The sequence below is a fragment of the Cheilinus undulatus genome, linkage group 12, assembly GCF_018320785.1.
Source record: "Cheilinus undulatus linkage group 12, ASM1832078v1, whole genome shotgun sequence".
Classification (NCBI taxonomy): Eukaryota; Metazoa; Chordata; class Actinopteri; order Labriformes; family Labridae; genus Cheilinus; species Cheilinus undulatus.
The window spans coordinates 11,838,806-11,851,133 of NC_054876.1; the positions used below are offsets into that span (position 1 = coordinate 11,838,806).

At 37.6% G+C, this 12,328-nt stretch overlaps 1 protein-coding gene across 1 annotated transcript; it reads left to right on the top strand.

Annotated features, from left to right (window-relative positions):
- Positions 1-223: 223 nt before the first annotated feature.
- ruvbl2 (RuvB-like AAA ATPase 2) lies at positions 224-10,357 on the top strand. The gene is made up of 14 exons (XM_041800655.1): positions 224-309; positions 4,583-4,637; positions 4,775-4,830; positions 5,085-5,226; positions 5,390-5,519; positions 5,627-5,693; positions 5,856-5,962; positions 6,067-6,160; positions 7,463-7,681; positions 7,773-7,891; positions 8,934-9,053; positions 9,145-9,274; positions 9,421-9,535; positions 9,968-10,357. Exons 2-14 carry the CDS (start codon positions 4,583-4,585, stop codon positions 9,991-9,993), a joined length of 1,380 nt encoding a protein of 459 aa, XP_041656589.1. The 5' UTR covers positions 224-309; the 3' UTR covers positions 9,994-10,357.
- Positions 10,358-12,328: the final 1,971 nt, after the last annotated feature.

Sequence of the window (12,328 nt, forward strand, 5' to 3'; positions counted from 1 at the left end):
TAGACTGCCTGTTTTCAAGCTTTAACATTTAAGACGTGAGATGGCTATGGATTAAATGCAGTCTCTGGTCTCATAAGCGTGCACCAGAGGACAAAAAATCCTCATTAGTTAAATTGTGATTTTAATAAACACTATAAAAGAGTGTTACACCGCATCTCGGCCCTGGCGAGCATAAACGTAATGCTGAAGAGAGCAGTCAAACTGAAAGCTTGAACGGAGAGTTTCTTGTTTCCTCCCGGACACAATTATTCAACGCACCAGTCGAAAGAAGCGCCGCATTCTCACATTTTCTCCAGTGTGGTTGCTCAGGTGAGTATAGATTCATATCACATCTGTAAAATACCTTATATAATGGTCATTTAGTTAATGAGTCCAAAGCGTATAATCTTTATTTGAAAGAGTTGCTGTTTATCATGGTGCTGACTCATAATGGATGTGTAATGGCAGTTAGAGAAGCCTGATGTTGATGAATGGAGCTAGCTTACTGGCTAACATAACACAAGCTAGCGTTAGCATTATGTGTTCTGCTCTGTTAACGCTGTTGAGAAGATAGAGGTAGTACTTGTGAGTGTAGTGTTCTGCCATGTTCTTTACAAATATTTTAGATGGACGATGGTAAATAATGAAGTCATACATGTTAAAAAAAATCCAAGAAACGACATTAAAACGGTTTTATTTCCCTGTGTTGTCGCGTGCGTTACAACTGTCACTATGACAACCATTCAGCTCGGACACTCTCCTTCGTTATTTTTCTTTATCTAACAGGTCGGTACATTGTCTTAAATGACCCAGAAACTTTGAGTTATATATGAAGCGTTCAGTGTTAAATTGTTAAAGAACAAAATCATCAACAGAGGCGTAAACATACTTGAAAAGTAGGCCTTGGTGTTGAGTACGCAAACGGAACATTTCAAGCACAATGCAAAACATAGCTGTTAAAAAAAACAAAAACATAGCTGTTATGGTTATTAGTAACATGAGAAATATCTTAGGGAAAAAAACCTTAAAGGTACAGTGTGTAATATTTAGCCTATTAGCATTTAACAAAACAAGCTTGGTTGAAATGAAACATAACATTTATAAGTAGATTTATCTAAATTAGTGTTGACATCTGATAACACATTTTTTAAATTTATGTTTTAAATTAACTCAGAATAAGCCTTTTATTCATACATAGGGAGGGTCCCCTCCAAGGACGCTGCCATCTTGGATTTTTGCATTTTGCCTGTTTCTATGGCACCACAGAAGGAACCAAATAACAGTTAAGCATGTATTGATTTTTCCCACAGTTATCCCCAGAGAAATGATCATCACACTCCAGAATTGACTGTTAGATGTTGATAGTCCCATTTTTACACACTGTACCTTTAAAGTTTTACATATAGGTACACAGTACAGTCAGTGTTATTGGTTGTAAGAGTATACTGACGCAAAAGAGTACAATTAAGTCAAGTGATATCCTAATGCTAAAATATACACTTTATTTTAGAATTTATTGAACAAGCTAACATTCTGGTGGTATTTCTGATGTGTCTCAACCATACCACATTGAGTAACATTTCTGTTAAAACAAAGAACACAGGCCCATGTAACAGACTGAGTAAAAACGTGTGCAATATTGGTTTTACCTCTTTTCTTTCACTTTAGTGAAGTTGAATAAACGCCACTATACAGTTCTATTATAGTTATCTATAACATATCCCACAACAACATGTGACTATTAAAGCACCTGTGTACTGCGTAAATGAATTGATTAAAGCTTACAAGCTGTTCATGCAGAACTTTAATTTTCCTTTTTACATGTTCAAATGTACATTACATTCAATCAGTTAATCAATTAATTAAACATAAAAAATAATGTCAGGGCTATAAAATAATAATAGAAGCATTTTTTTATATGGATGAAGATGTCACTGTCTTTTCGAATTAATCATTTTGTCCATACACAATTTTGACAAGATGATGCTATAATAACTATGCTCCTAATTAGAGATGCACAGATACTGATACCGTATCGTAGTATTGGGTGCTGATACCAAGCCCAAGTACTTGCACTTGTACTCATAAATCTTTGCAGTTACTGTACCCGGTATTATTTTAAAGAATTATTTTAACCTCTCATTATGTCAGTATGTTGTCAAAGTTGGAGCCATGTCTGCATTTTGTACTCATACCTGGTCTTGATAAATGAGGTATAGGTGCATCCCTAGGCTAGTGATGATTAAATGTCATTCTTAATGGCATAAGAGCCCACATGAAGAAGTGTACTAATCTGAAAATGGTACTTAAAGCTTGGAATAATGAGCTTATTTTTATTAGCTCTGAACTCGGTTGAAGCTTTTATCCTTTCCGAGCATGGCTTTTGCATTTATCATTATAACTGCTGCTGTCAGTTGGTGCTAACAAGACAAATTGTGCAAAATGCAGCATACAGACTTTAAATGGTGACAAACCAAAGATGTAACATTACACCAGTTTTCACCTTACTGGATGCCACTTATTTTAGAATACATTTTAAGATGCTTCCGATTATTTTGAAACTTTTTATGTCTTAGCCCTCACCCAAATTTCACTTTTTGCTATGACTCGACTTTGATTTTTGTAGTTTTCTGTGCATTGTTAATGTTAGGAATGGACGATATTATCATCATGTTATCTTACAGATATTGGTTTAAAAAGTTGATCATCATAATCGGTAGATACAAACATTTCTCATGATTTTTATAACCTATAAATTGTCTCTGAATATCAGCCTACATCAGCTGTAGATATCAGTCACATGTATGAATAAGTTTGTGGAGTTTCATACAGGACCAACAAACCTACATCCTTGTTCCTTCAACTTTAGAGCAGGGGTCATCAAGTACAGTTGCACAAGGGCCAGATTTAGTCTCGACAGAAATTCTGAGGGCCGGAGTTTCACATAAACAGAAATTGAATAAATATTTTGGTCTGATTGAAATATTATTGTAGTAGTATTTGTATTTTCTCTCAAACTGCAGGACATTTTAGTCATTACCAGTGAGATCTATCCCTACTATCTATAATGCAGCAGGCCACAGGGGTACAGGCCTGACAGCAGAACTGGCTGTGCCCCTGAAAATCCCAGAGAAAGGGCCCTCCACAATTGTGATTTAGCACCAGTGACTCATTTTTGACACTTTTAACCCCTTTTTGATACTTTTTGCCCCTTTTGCCCCTTTAACCCAATTTTTGCAAGATTTTAACCCCTTTTAACTACTTTTCTTGCATCTTTTAGCCCCCTTGTGCCACTCTTATCAATTTTGACACTTTTCTTATATTTTTGCTACTTTTTAACCACTTTACATTTTTTAAACAATTTTTGCAACTTTAAAATCAGTTTTTGCCACTTATAACCCATTTTTGTACTTATTGCCTCTTTAACATAATTTCTGCCATTTTTCCCCCTTAAACCACTTTTCCTGAGTGTTTTTTCCCTTTTTGCCACTCTTTTATCCATTTCCCCTCTTTTATTACTTTTTTTGCACTATATTTGTCGTTTGTAATCAATTTTTGCCCCTTTTCTCCTCTTTTGAATTTTTTTTGCCACTTTTTAAGCCCTTAACATTACTGTTTTACACTATTGTTTGCCATTTGTATCTAATTTTTGATACTTCTTGCCCCTTTTTCCTCTTTTACCATTTTTGTTGGCCACATTTTAACCCCTTTTCACCACTTTATCTGGTCATTTTTGAAACATTCCTGCCAACCTTTAACCTTTTTTAAAATATCTACTGATTATGACTGTAAATTTCAGTAAAAACAGATCGAGTTTTAAGTAACTCTACAACTATTTCAATATTAATTGTTTGTAGGATGGATTTAACAACTGCATACATTTAAAGCCAAAGGATACTCTTAAAACCTCAACATCTTCTTTGCCTCCTTTTCTGAATTTAATGATCTTTTGGGGGCCGGACAGGAAGCTTTGGGGGGCCCGATATGGCCCTTGGGCCGCCAGTTGATGATCAGTGCTTTAGAGTGTGTTTTAAGGACTGAAGATTTAGTTCTGAGCAGCATTTATATGTTGGTGTTGTAAAAACGAATCTGGAAATATAAGCATATCATATGCCAGCAAAAATCTAATACTGTGCATCCTGAATTAGTATTATTATTGCTTAATTTTTTGTTTCGTCTAGATGGGCTTTTTCACCTTGTTGTTGTTAGAAAGTACTTTTCATCATGGGTTTTCAAGATGCTATATAAATAAAGTTATTGAGAACAGTATATTTTTTGTCAAATCTACTTACATGGGTTAGCTTTAAAACCCCTGACACTAGAGATGTTTTTCAGTGTGCCCTATGGTTTCTGTGCATAAAATGTGTTCTTATATCTGAGTTTTTTGTATGGCCAAATTGAACATGAAAATGTCAACAACACCAGTCATAAAAGTGCACAGTTGGTCACAGTGTTTATGCATTATTTTTCCATGCCTCTTCAAGCTCAGATGAAGGACTTTTTCCAATCACTTTCAAAAGGAAGTGAAGATTCTTGGAGTTGAAATTGTACTTTGAAAGATAGCATTTTTAAGCTGGTCCTGCCGTCTGTTTTTGACTTACAGATGGCGACTACAAAGGTACCAGAGGTTCGTGACATTACACGCATTGAGAGAATCGGTAAGCATCCGTGTTTACATGCTGACTTTTCATACAGCTGTGATGGAAGCATGTGTAAAGGCTGGTCAGCCCTTTATCTTGGTGTAGGCGTAAACTTTACTGCTTTCAATCATTTGTATGTATTTTTATGTTTGTAGGAGCACATTCTCACATTCGTGGCCTTGGTTTGGACGATGCCTTGGAGCCACGACAGGTAATGTTTACAGTTCATTATATGCAGATGTGGACTTCTCTCTCTGTAGTTTGCGTCGAACGTTTAAATGTATGTGGAGATTATTAACTCTGTAGGGAAACCCTTTTTACTGAAATTATTTATCAAGGATATTTACTTCCTCAGTAAATGATCATGAGGAGATGTATTGTGAATTCAAAAGATAGATGGTACTGAGTAGGGCACTGATTTGAATTCATATGGCTTCAAGAATACCTGTTCCTGTTGTGCTGCAGGTGTCTCAGGGGATGGTTGGCCAGCTGGCCTCTCGTCGGGCAGCGGGGGTCATTCTGGAGATGATCAAAGATGGTCATATTGCTGGCAGAGCGGTGCTGATCGCTGGCCAACCTGGCACAGGAAAGACCGCCATTGCTATGGGTAAGGGGCACACTGGAGGCTTGCCAGAACACAATATGTTCTCATCATCCTCCCTGCAAGTCAGACTGTTGTTCTGTGTTGATGTAATTGTCTTCAGTAATATATATGTTAAAGCAAGAGTTCCTGCTCCTGGGTTCAACTGACATATTACTTTTTTATATAGGTATTGCTCAGTCTCTTGGCCCTGATACTCCCTTCACAGCGCTGGCCGGCAGTGAGATTTTCTCTCTGGAAATGAGCAAGACCGAGGCTCTGAGCCAAGCTTTTAGGAAAGCCATTGGCGTGAGGATCAAGTGAGTGAGCTAACACCTTTATTGTGTATCGGTTAAATAACTTAAATAAAATAAAATCATCATTGGCTGGAAAGAAGCACTGCTCATGTAGTGGGTTTTGTTTACAGAGAAGAGACAGAGATCATTGAAGGAGAGGTGGTGGAAATCCAGATCGATAGACCAGCCACTGGAACGGTAAGCTGCTGTAACACTGGCTACAAGGGCACTTATATCTTATGGCTTTACTTATTATTTTCTTATGTCTGCTTTGAAGAGTTTATTACAGAAAACACTACGGAGAGCGCAGTCATGGCAGGGAAACTGTACATGGAAAACAAGTGTAAGTTTTTCTTTCAGGGTGCCAAGGTGGGCAAGCTGACTCTGAAGACGACTGAGATGGAGACGATATATGACCTGGGCAACAAGATGATTGACTGTCTCAGTAAAGAGAAGGTCCAAGCAGGGTGAGAGTACCTGTTGTTACATTATCTTCACATATTGGAATCTGCTAAAACCTGAATAATACCTTTATGTGATCTTAACTTTCTTTCTCCATGTTGTCTATTAGGGATGTAATCACGATTGACAAAGCCACTGGAAAGATAAGCAAGTTGGGTCGCTCCTTCACCAGAGCCAGAGACTATGATGCCATGGGAGCTCAGGTATCTCTTCACTGTGAAATCAAAATCTGGGATCAACTGGGCACTGTTGTAGCTCAGTAGGTAGAGCAGGTGCACATAAGCAGAGGCTAAGGTCCTCAACACACTAGTCACAGGATCCATTCCAGGTCTCAGTGCATGTCTTCCCCTATTCTCTCCCCACACATTTCCTGTCTCTCTTCAGCTGTCCTGTAAAATAAATGTAAAATACAAAAAAATTGAATCAGTTTTGGAACAACTTGTTGCCATGATCTATATCCTTATACAGTTCCCTTTATTTTAACACAAATGCACACTTTTTCACTCTTTAATTTTTGTTTACATCTGCCCACAAGGAAACACAGTATGTGAATAAAGAAAGTTCTCATATAAATTACTTTTACTCATTATATACGGTGCTTAACAAATTTATTACACCACCACTCAAAGTAATGTTTATGCCACAGCTGCCCTAAATGAACAGCATTGGTAAAAATTGGTAAACCAAAATCATTTTTTAAGTTTCTGCAATGGTTAATACACAAATATGTAGAAGCTCTTTAACAGAAATGATATTTTTAATGCTAAAATATAATTATTATTGTTATCCGTGAATTTTCAAATTTACTGATTTACAAAAAAACTGAAAAAATAGTAAAGCACATTATTATTTCTTGATTAATATGTCAAATTATAGTTATTTACTTGCATTCCTGAACAGAACAATTAGTTTTTGTGGTTGAATGTTATGCTTGATTAATTTCTGACTTCTCAGAGAAGTGAGCCTGCTCAAATTTGGGTATAAAAAGGTGAACTCTGTTTGAAATTCTTCATTCCTGTTTAAAATGGTAAAACGTGGAGAGCTCACTGAAAATGAAAATTTTTGGTCAACCAAATTTTTCTTAGGTTGACTACAGGCCTACATCTTATACACCAGATGTTATGGTATTTTCAAATTTGTTATATGCTCGAGTGTTGTGATCCTGCAGATGCAAATGAGGAATAATTATTCTTTCTGGTGACCTTTTTGGATTTGTTCTTAGTCTTAGTTTCTCCAGCAAATACAATCAGTTTGATACTTTTAGATGTGACTGACTGTATTTAAAGTATCTTTTAATTATCTTCCTGTCATATTCCCGCCACTCTACCATTAATTTTGTCTAGAAACACCAGATTTTTACTGTCCAATGACCTTGTGGATTCAGACAGTTCATTAGGCTTAGCTTGCTTAAAATGAATTACCCAACATCCTCACTGTCTAGAATTAATTTAACAACGTGAACAGAGTCTTCAATGAATGTTACTGTCTTTGTGTTGTCCTGTTAGACTCAGTTCGTTCAGTGTCCAGAGGGAGAGCTGCAGAAGAGAAAGGAGGTGGTCCACACAGTGTCCCTGCATGAGATTGATGTCATCAACAGCCGCACACAGGGCTTTCTGGCTCTCTTCTCTGGAGACACTGGAGAGATCAAGTCTGAGGTCCGAGAGCAGATCAACGCCAAAGTGTGTGAGTGGAGAGAGGAGGGCAAGGCAGAGATCATACCTGGGGTAAGTTCATCTTTTTATGTGTCTGTGTGTTTAAAGGTTATATTTCTTTTTCTGGGAATTGAAAAGCCTTGTTTTAATTTTTTTGTTGCAGGTGTTATTTATTGATGAGGTCCACATGCTGGACATGGAGTGCTTTTCCTTCCTGAACCGTGCCCTGGAGAGTGACTTGTCTCCTGTCCTCATTATGGCCACAAACAGAGGCATCACTCGGTAATATAATTGTATCTGCATATTTATCCCATGTGAACATTTTAGTTGTCTAAAGCCCAGTTTTTAGGGGGTTGTCTTACCAGGGGACCAACAAAGGGCTTTGGACTATAGGCCTATCTTACTGATCAATACAAAACTGAAATATTTCTTTACTTGTAGGACGTAATTTGACAAAGAACATGTTTTTTCTCACTAGAAGTTCTTGAAGTCCTGGAATAATTTACTTTAAAAGTATTAGTTTTCCAAAACATAAAAAACATTTATGTTTCCAAGACATTTCTAAAAAGTTCTGTAAACATTTTTAAAGATATCTTTAAAAATCCCATAAAAAAACAAAATTCCCTTAAACATTCCCGAAATGTCACAGTGACACTTGAGGCCCTTGAGGTTTCAATGGAAATTTTCCCCCAAATCCTATGAATATTCCTTTCATGCAAGTTTTCCAAAATTTAAGAGCAAATTCCCAATCAAATTCCCAAAATTTTGCAAGTAATTTCCCCAAAATTCATGAAAAATTTCCAAACAAATATCTCTAAGCATCCAATCAGATCCCCAAATTCTCCAATCAAATTCCAAAAAATGTACAATTATATTCTCAAAATTCAGATGAAAGTTCTTCAGAATTTCAGCCCCCCCCCCCCCCAAAAAAACTTCAAATGAACATTCCAAAATATGAAAACGAATCCCCAAAAATTTCATGAAGATTCTTAAAACTTCCCCAAACATTCCAAGCAAATCACTTAAACTTCTATGGAAATTTTAGACCATTACGTCAGAAATTCTAATAGCAGAATTAATAGTAGGAAAGCCAAAATGTAATGTCCTAATATGTACACATATGCTCTTAAGAGGTTAACATGTATGTCTGGCTGTTTGATGTGATGTTTTAATGACACTCAGAACATCATCTTATCAAACCCATATAACTCATTTTCATTGGACATGAATGTGAATAAATCAATCTGTGTTTCATTTTGCTTCACCTCACTTGTAACACAGTATGTTGAATATGTATCTAACTCTGAACATTCTTATCTCTTAGTATCCGTGGCACAAACTATCAGAGTCCTCATGGTATCCCCATTGACCTCCTGGACCGTCTGCTCATCATCGCTACCTCCCCGTACACTGAGAAAGAGACAAGGCAGATCCTCAAGATCAGGTAAAAATCTTTATTATTTCACCTAAAAATGACCTTTGCTCATTTCCAGCCTAGCCACAGAGGATTAAACCTGTATGCTGTTTTGTTTCAGGTGTGAGGAGGAGGACGTGGAGCTTAGCGAGGAAGCTCATACTGTTCTGACTCGCATTGGCATGGAGACGTCGCTCCGCTACGCCATCCAGCTAATCAGCACTGCTGGACTGGTGTGCCGCAAACGAAAGGTAAGAACTAGCACAGCTTTTTAAAACAGCTTTCATTTAGAATTACAAATTTGAATAAGTCATTGGATGCATTATGTTTCAGTGCTCGTTGGGATCCTTGAGCCTTAGTCTTAATGTCATGTCTATAATTTTTATGTCTTGTTCAGGGGACAGAAGTTCAGGTGGAGGACATTAAGAGGGTTTACTCTCTGTTCCTGGATGAGGCGAGGTCTTCTCAGTACATGAAGGAGTATCAGGATTCTTTCCTCTTCAATGAAACACGTGAGTGAACGGTTCATCCTCTCCGACTCTGCTACAGGCTGAATCCCACAACTTTGAATCACACAGCTACAGTTTACTTTGATTCTGCATCCACACCAGCACAAGACAAATCAAAGACAAAAACATCAAAATGCTGGAACAGATTTTCACCCACAGGCTCCTGCTGTAATCTGCCACTGTCTGGAGAGAAGTTTTAGGTTTTGACACGCTCACTGAAACTCAAACATCAAATGAAAATATCCAACAGAGAGCGGGGTTTTTTACAGTTCAGCTTTTCTGTCAAAACATTTAAAGAAAAAATATTTAAAAACAGAAAACTTTCTTTCAAAAAAGATGATTATTTGTTGGTTTAAAAGAAGTTCAGTTATGTCTTACAGCTCAATATGCAAATATTTGAATAAGAAGACACTTTTTTCTTTTCTCACATTTCAGAATCGGCTCAAATGGACACCTCATAATGACGAACACCGCTTTGTTTTGTAACTCCTCAAAGTTTCATCGTCAACACTGTCTGAGGTTGGAGTCTGTTCAGATCTGGAGAAAGCTGTATTACACTTTGAATGAACTTAAAAAATGAATTCAGTTGTTTTGGAGTAGCTGAATTTTACTTAATTTTCCCATTCTTTTCACCTTGATTTTGTATTATTTGAATTCAAACATATCCATTTAAAACTGACTGATTCTAAATTCGCCATGAAACTGTTCATCATTGAGGCCTTGTGGCAAGATTGTCCATTCCTGTAGTGTTTCCTTTTTTCTTGTTGAGTTGTCTTTACATGTTTATTTTTTGGAAAATAAATAAACAAGCTTTTTGTAAGCACACTGTGACCATTTTATTTTTGAAGATACACAAATCACAACATCAGAATGATTATTATTGAGATTTAGCTGTAATGAGACAAACTCATTGCAATAACTTAATTTAGTTGATCTTCTTTCTGTCCTTGTTCACAAAAAATCTTAGACAAAAACCCCTCTGTCACTCATCAGACTGTAAAAATAAGATCTAAAAATGAAATGCTAAGAAAGGTTTTCTCAACTGCAAATGCTAGAAAAAATGTTTTAGATTCAATCATCAAAATGAAACCATATGTGAGAAATGACTGCAGTCATTTGCAGCTCTGCAAACTTGCTTGCAAATCTAAAAATTATCCTTCCCTAATGTGATTTCAACACTGTCTCTGCACAAGTGCATTCTGGTGTTTTATAAGAAACAAAAAGATTTCTGCTGCACTGAAAGTTCCCAAGAGCACAGTTGCCTCCATAATTCTCAAATGAAACAAGATTGGATCAACCAGGAATCTTCCAAGAGCTGGTCACCCAGCCAAACTGAGCAACTGGGGGACATTGGTGTCAGTAAGAGGCGACCAAGAACCTGATGGTCACAAGTTCCATAAGGAAAACCATCTCTGCAGCCCTCCACTGATCTGGGCTTTATGGCAGAGTGGGTAGATGGAAGTTTCTCCTCTGTGAGAAACAAAAACGCAATTTTTTTTAAAGGGGACATATTTCACCCTGATAAGACAATTCTTTATTGTTCTCAGAGGTCCCTAAAACATGCCTGTGAAGTTTGTATCTGAAAAAAAACACTCGAGTGTAGGTTTTTTGCATGTCTAAAAGCTCTCTGTTTCAGCCCTTCCCAGAATGAGCTGTTTCTGTGGCTTTACATGGTAATTAGCTGTCTGACTCCGCCCCTGACCACACCCCTCTCAGGAAATGGATGTGGCACTTCTGATGTTACAATGTTACAGACACTATTATCCAAAGGTAAGGACCTGACTGAGATTCGAACATAGACTGTAGAAAGAACTGGACAAACCCTGTGTGAAGTCAGTCGTCTGCTTACAATAGGCGGACTCAAACAGCTCTTGAAGCCAATCCGTGGAGGCTTCCATATTGAAATCAACCGAACTTTGGATGAACCTAACAGCCTGCCCACTAAGCATGACTTCCTGTCAGCTAGCATTTAGGTTGACAGAAATATAGCTTCCGCAGTGAGGTTTTTTTCTAAATATAATCTAAACCATTGTGGTACAAAATTCACCCCCCATACAGTGAAAGCACATGAAGCCATTAGCTAATGAGACACATTTGGTTTTTTTGAACCAGGCTGTAAACCAGTTTATTTCTAGTGTAAAAAGTGGCTGTTTAACAGGTGTCCAGAGAAGACTTCCGGAGTTCTTGTAGCCAGCCTCAAGTGGACACTTGCAGTATTGCAGTTTTTTGCATTTCATTGTTCAGGACCAGAGGTTGCTGCCTGAATTTGAACCATCAATCTCCTAGATCTAAGTCAGCAGGATAACCCACTGAGCTATCCAGCATCTCAGCTGGCAGCTGAGAGGAAGATCAGGAGAGGAGCGTGGAACTTCTTCCAAGCGGGGAGGGCCAACCAAACCTCGGGGCGGGTGCTTACTCCCCATATGACATCATGTGGGTAAAATCTGAGAACAGCTTGTTCTAGCACACATTTTCTGAAAGGTAGAGAAAGAGAGGGTGGAAGGGAACAGATTTTTCCGGCGTTTAAGGGGATTGTGGACAGGCCAAGGGTACATATTTTGTTAGAAAAGCCTGAAAAATAACCTCAGATGGATGTGTGCTTCAATAGGAAGCATTTGGGAAAAGGCAGAGGCTTTGATAAGAACTCGGAATGTGATTGGATGAACGTTCTGTCTGTCACATCTCTATGGGCCAATCAGAGCAACAAAACATGTGACATACCAGCTATCAGCTACTGTGACATAGCAGCTATCAAGGCTACTGAGGAATAACACGAAACATGGCAACTATAGACAT

Bases quoted from the DNA above. Each gene is read 5' to 3' on its own strand.
- ruvbl2 (XM_041800655.1), top strand. From the start codon at position 4,583: ATGGCGACTACAAAGGTACCAGAGGTTCGTGACATTACACGCATTGAG. The intron at 5,227-5,389 runs GTAAGGGGCACA...TTTTTTATATAG, and splicing joins AAAGACCGCCATTGCTATGG to GTATTGCTCAGTCTCTTGGC. The intron at 5,694-5,855 runs GTAAGCTGCTGT...TTTTTCTTTCAG, and splicing joins ATAGACCAGCCACTGGAACG to GGTGCCAAGGTGGGCAAGCT.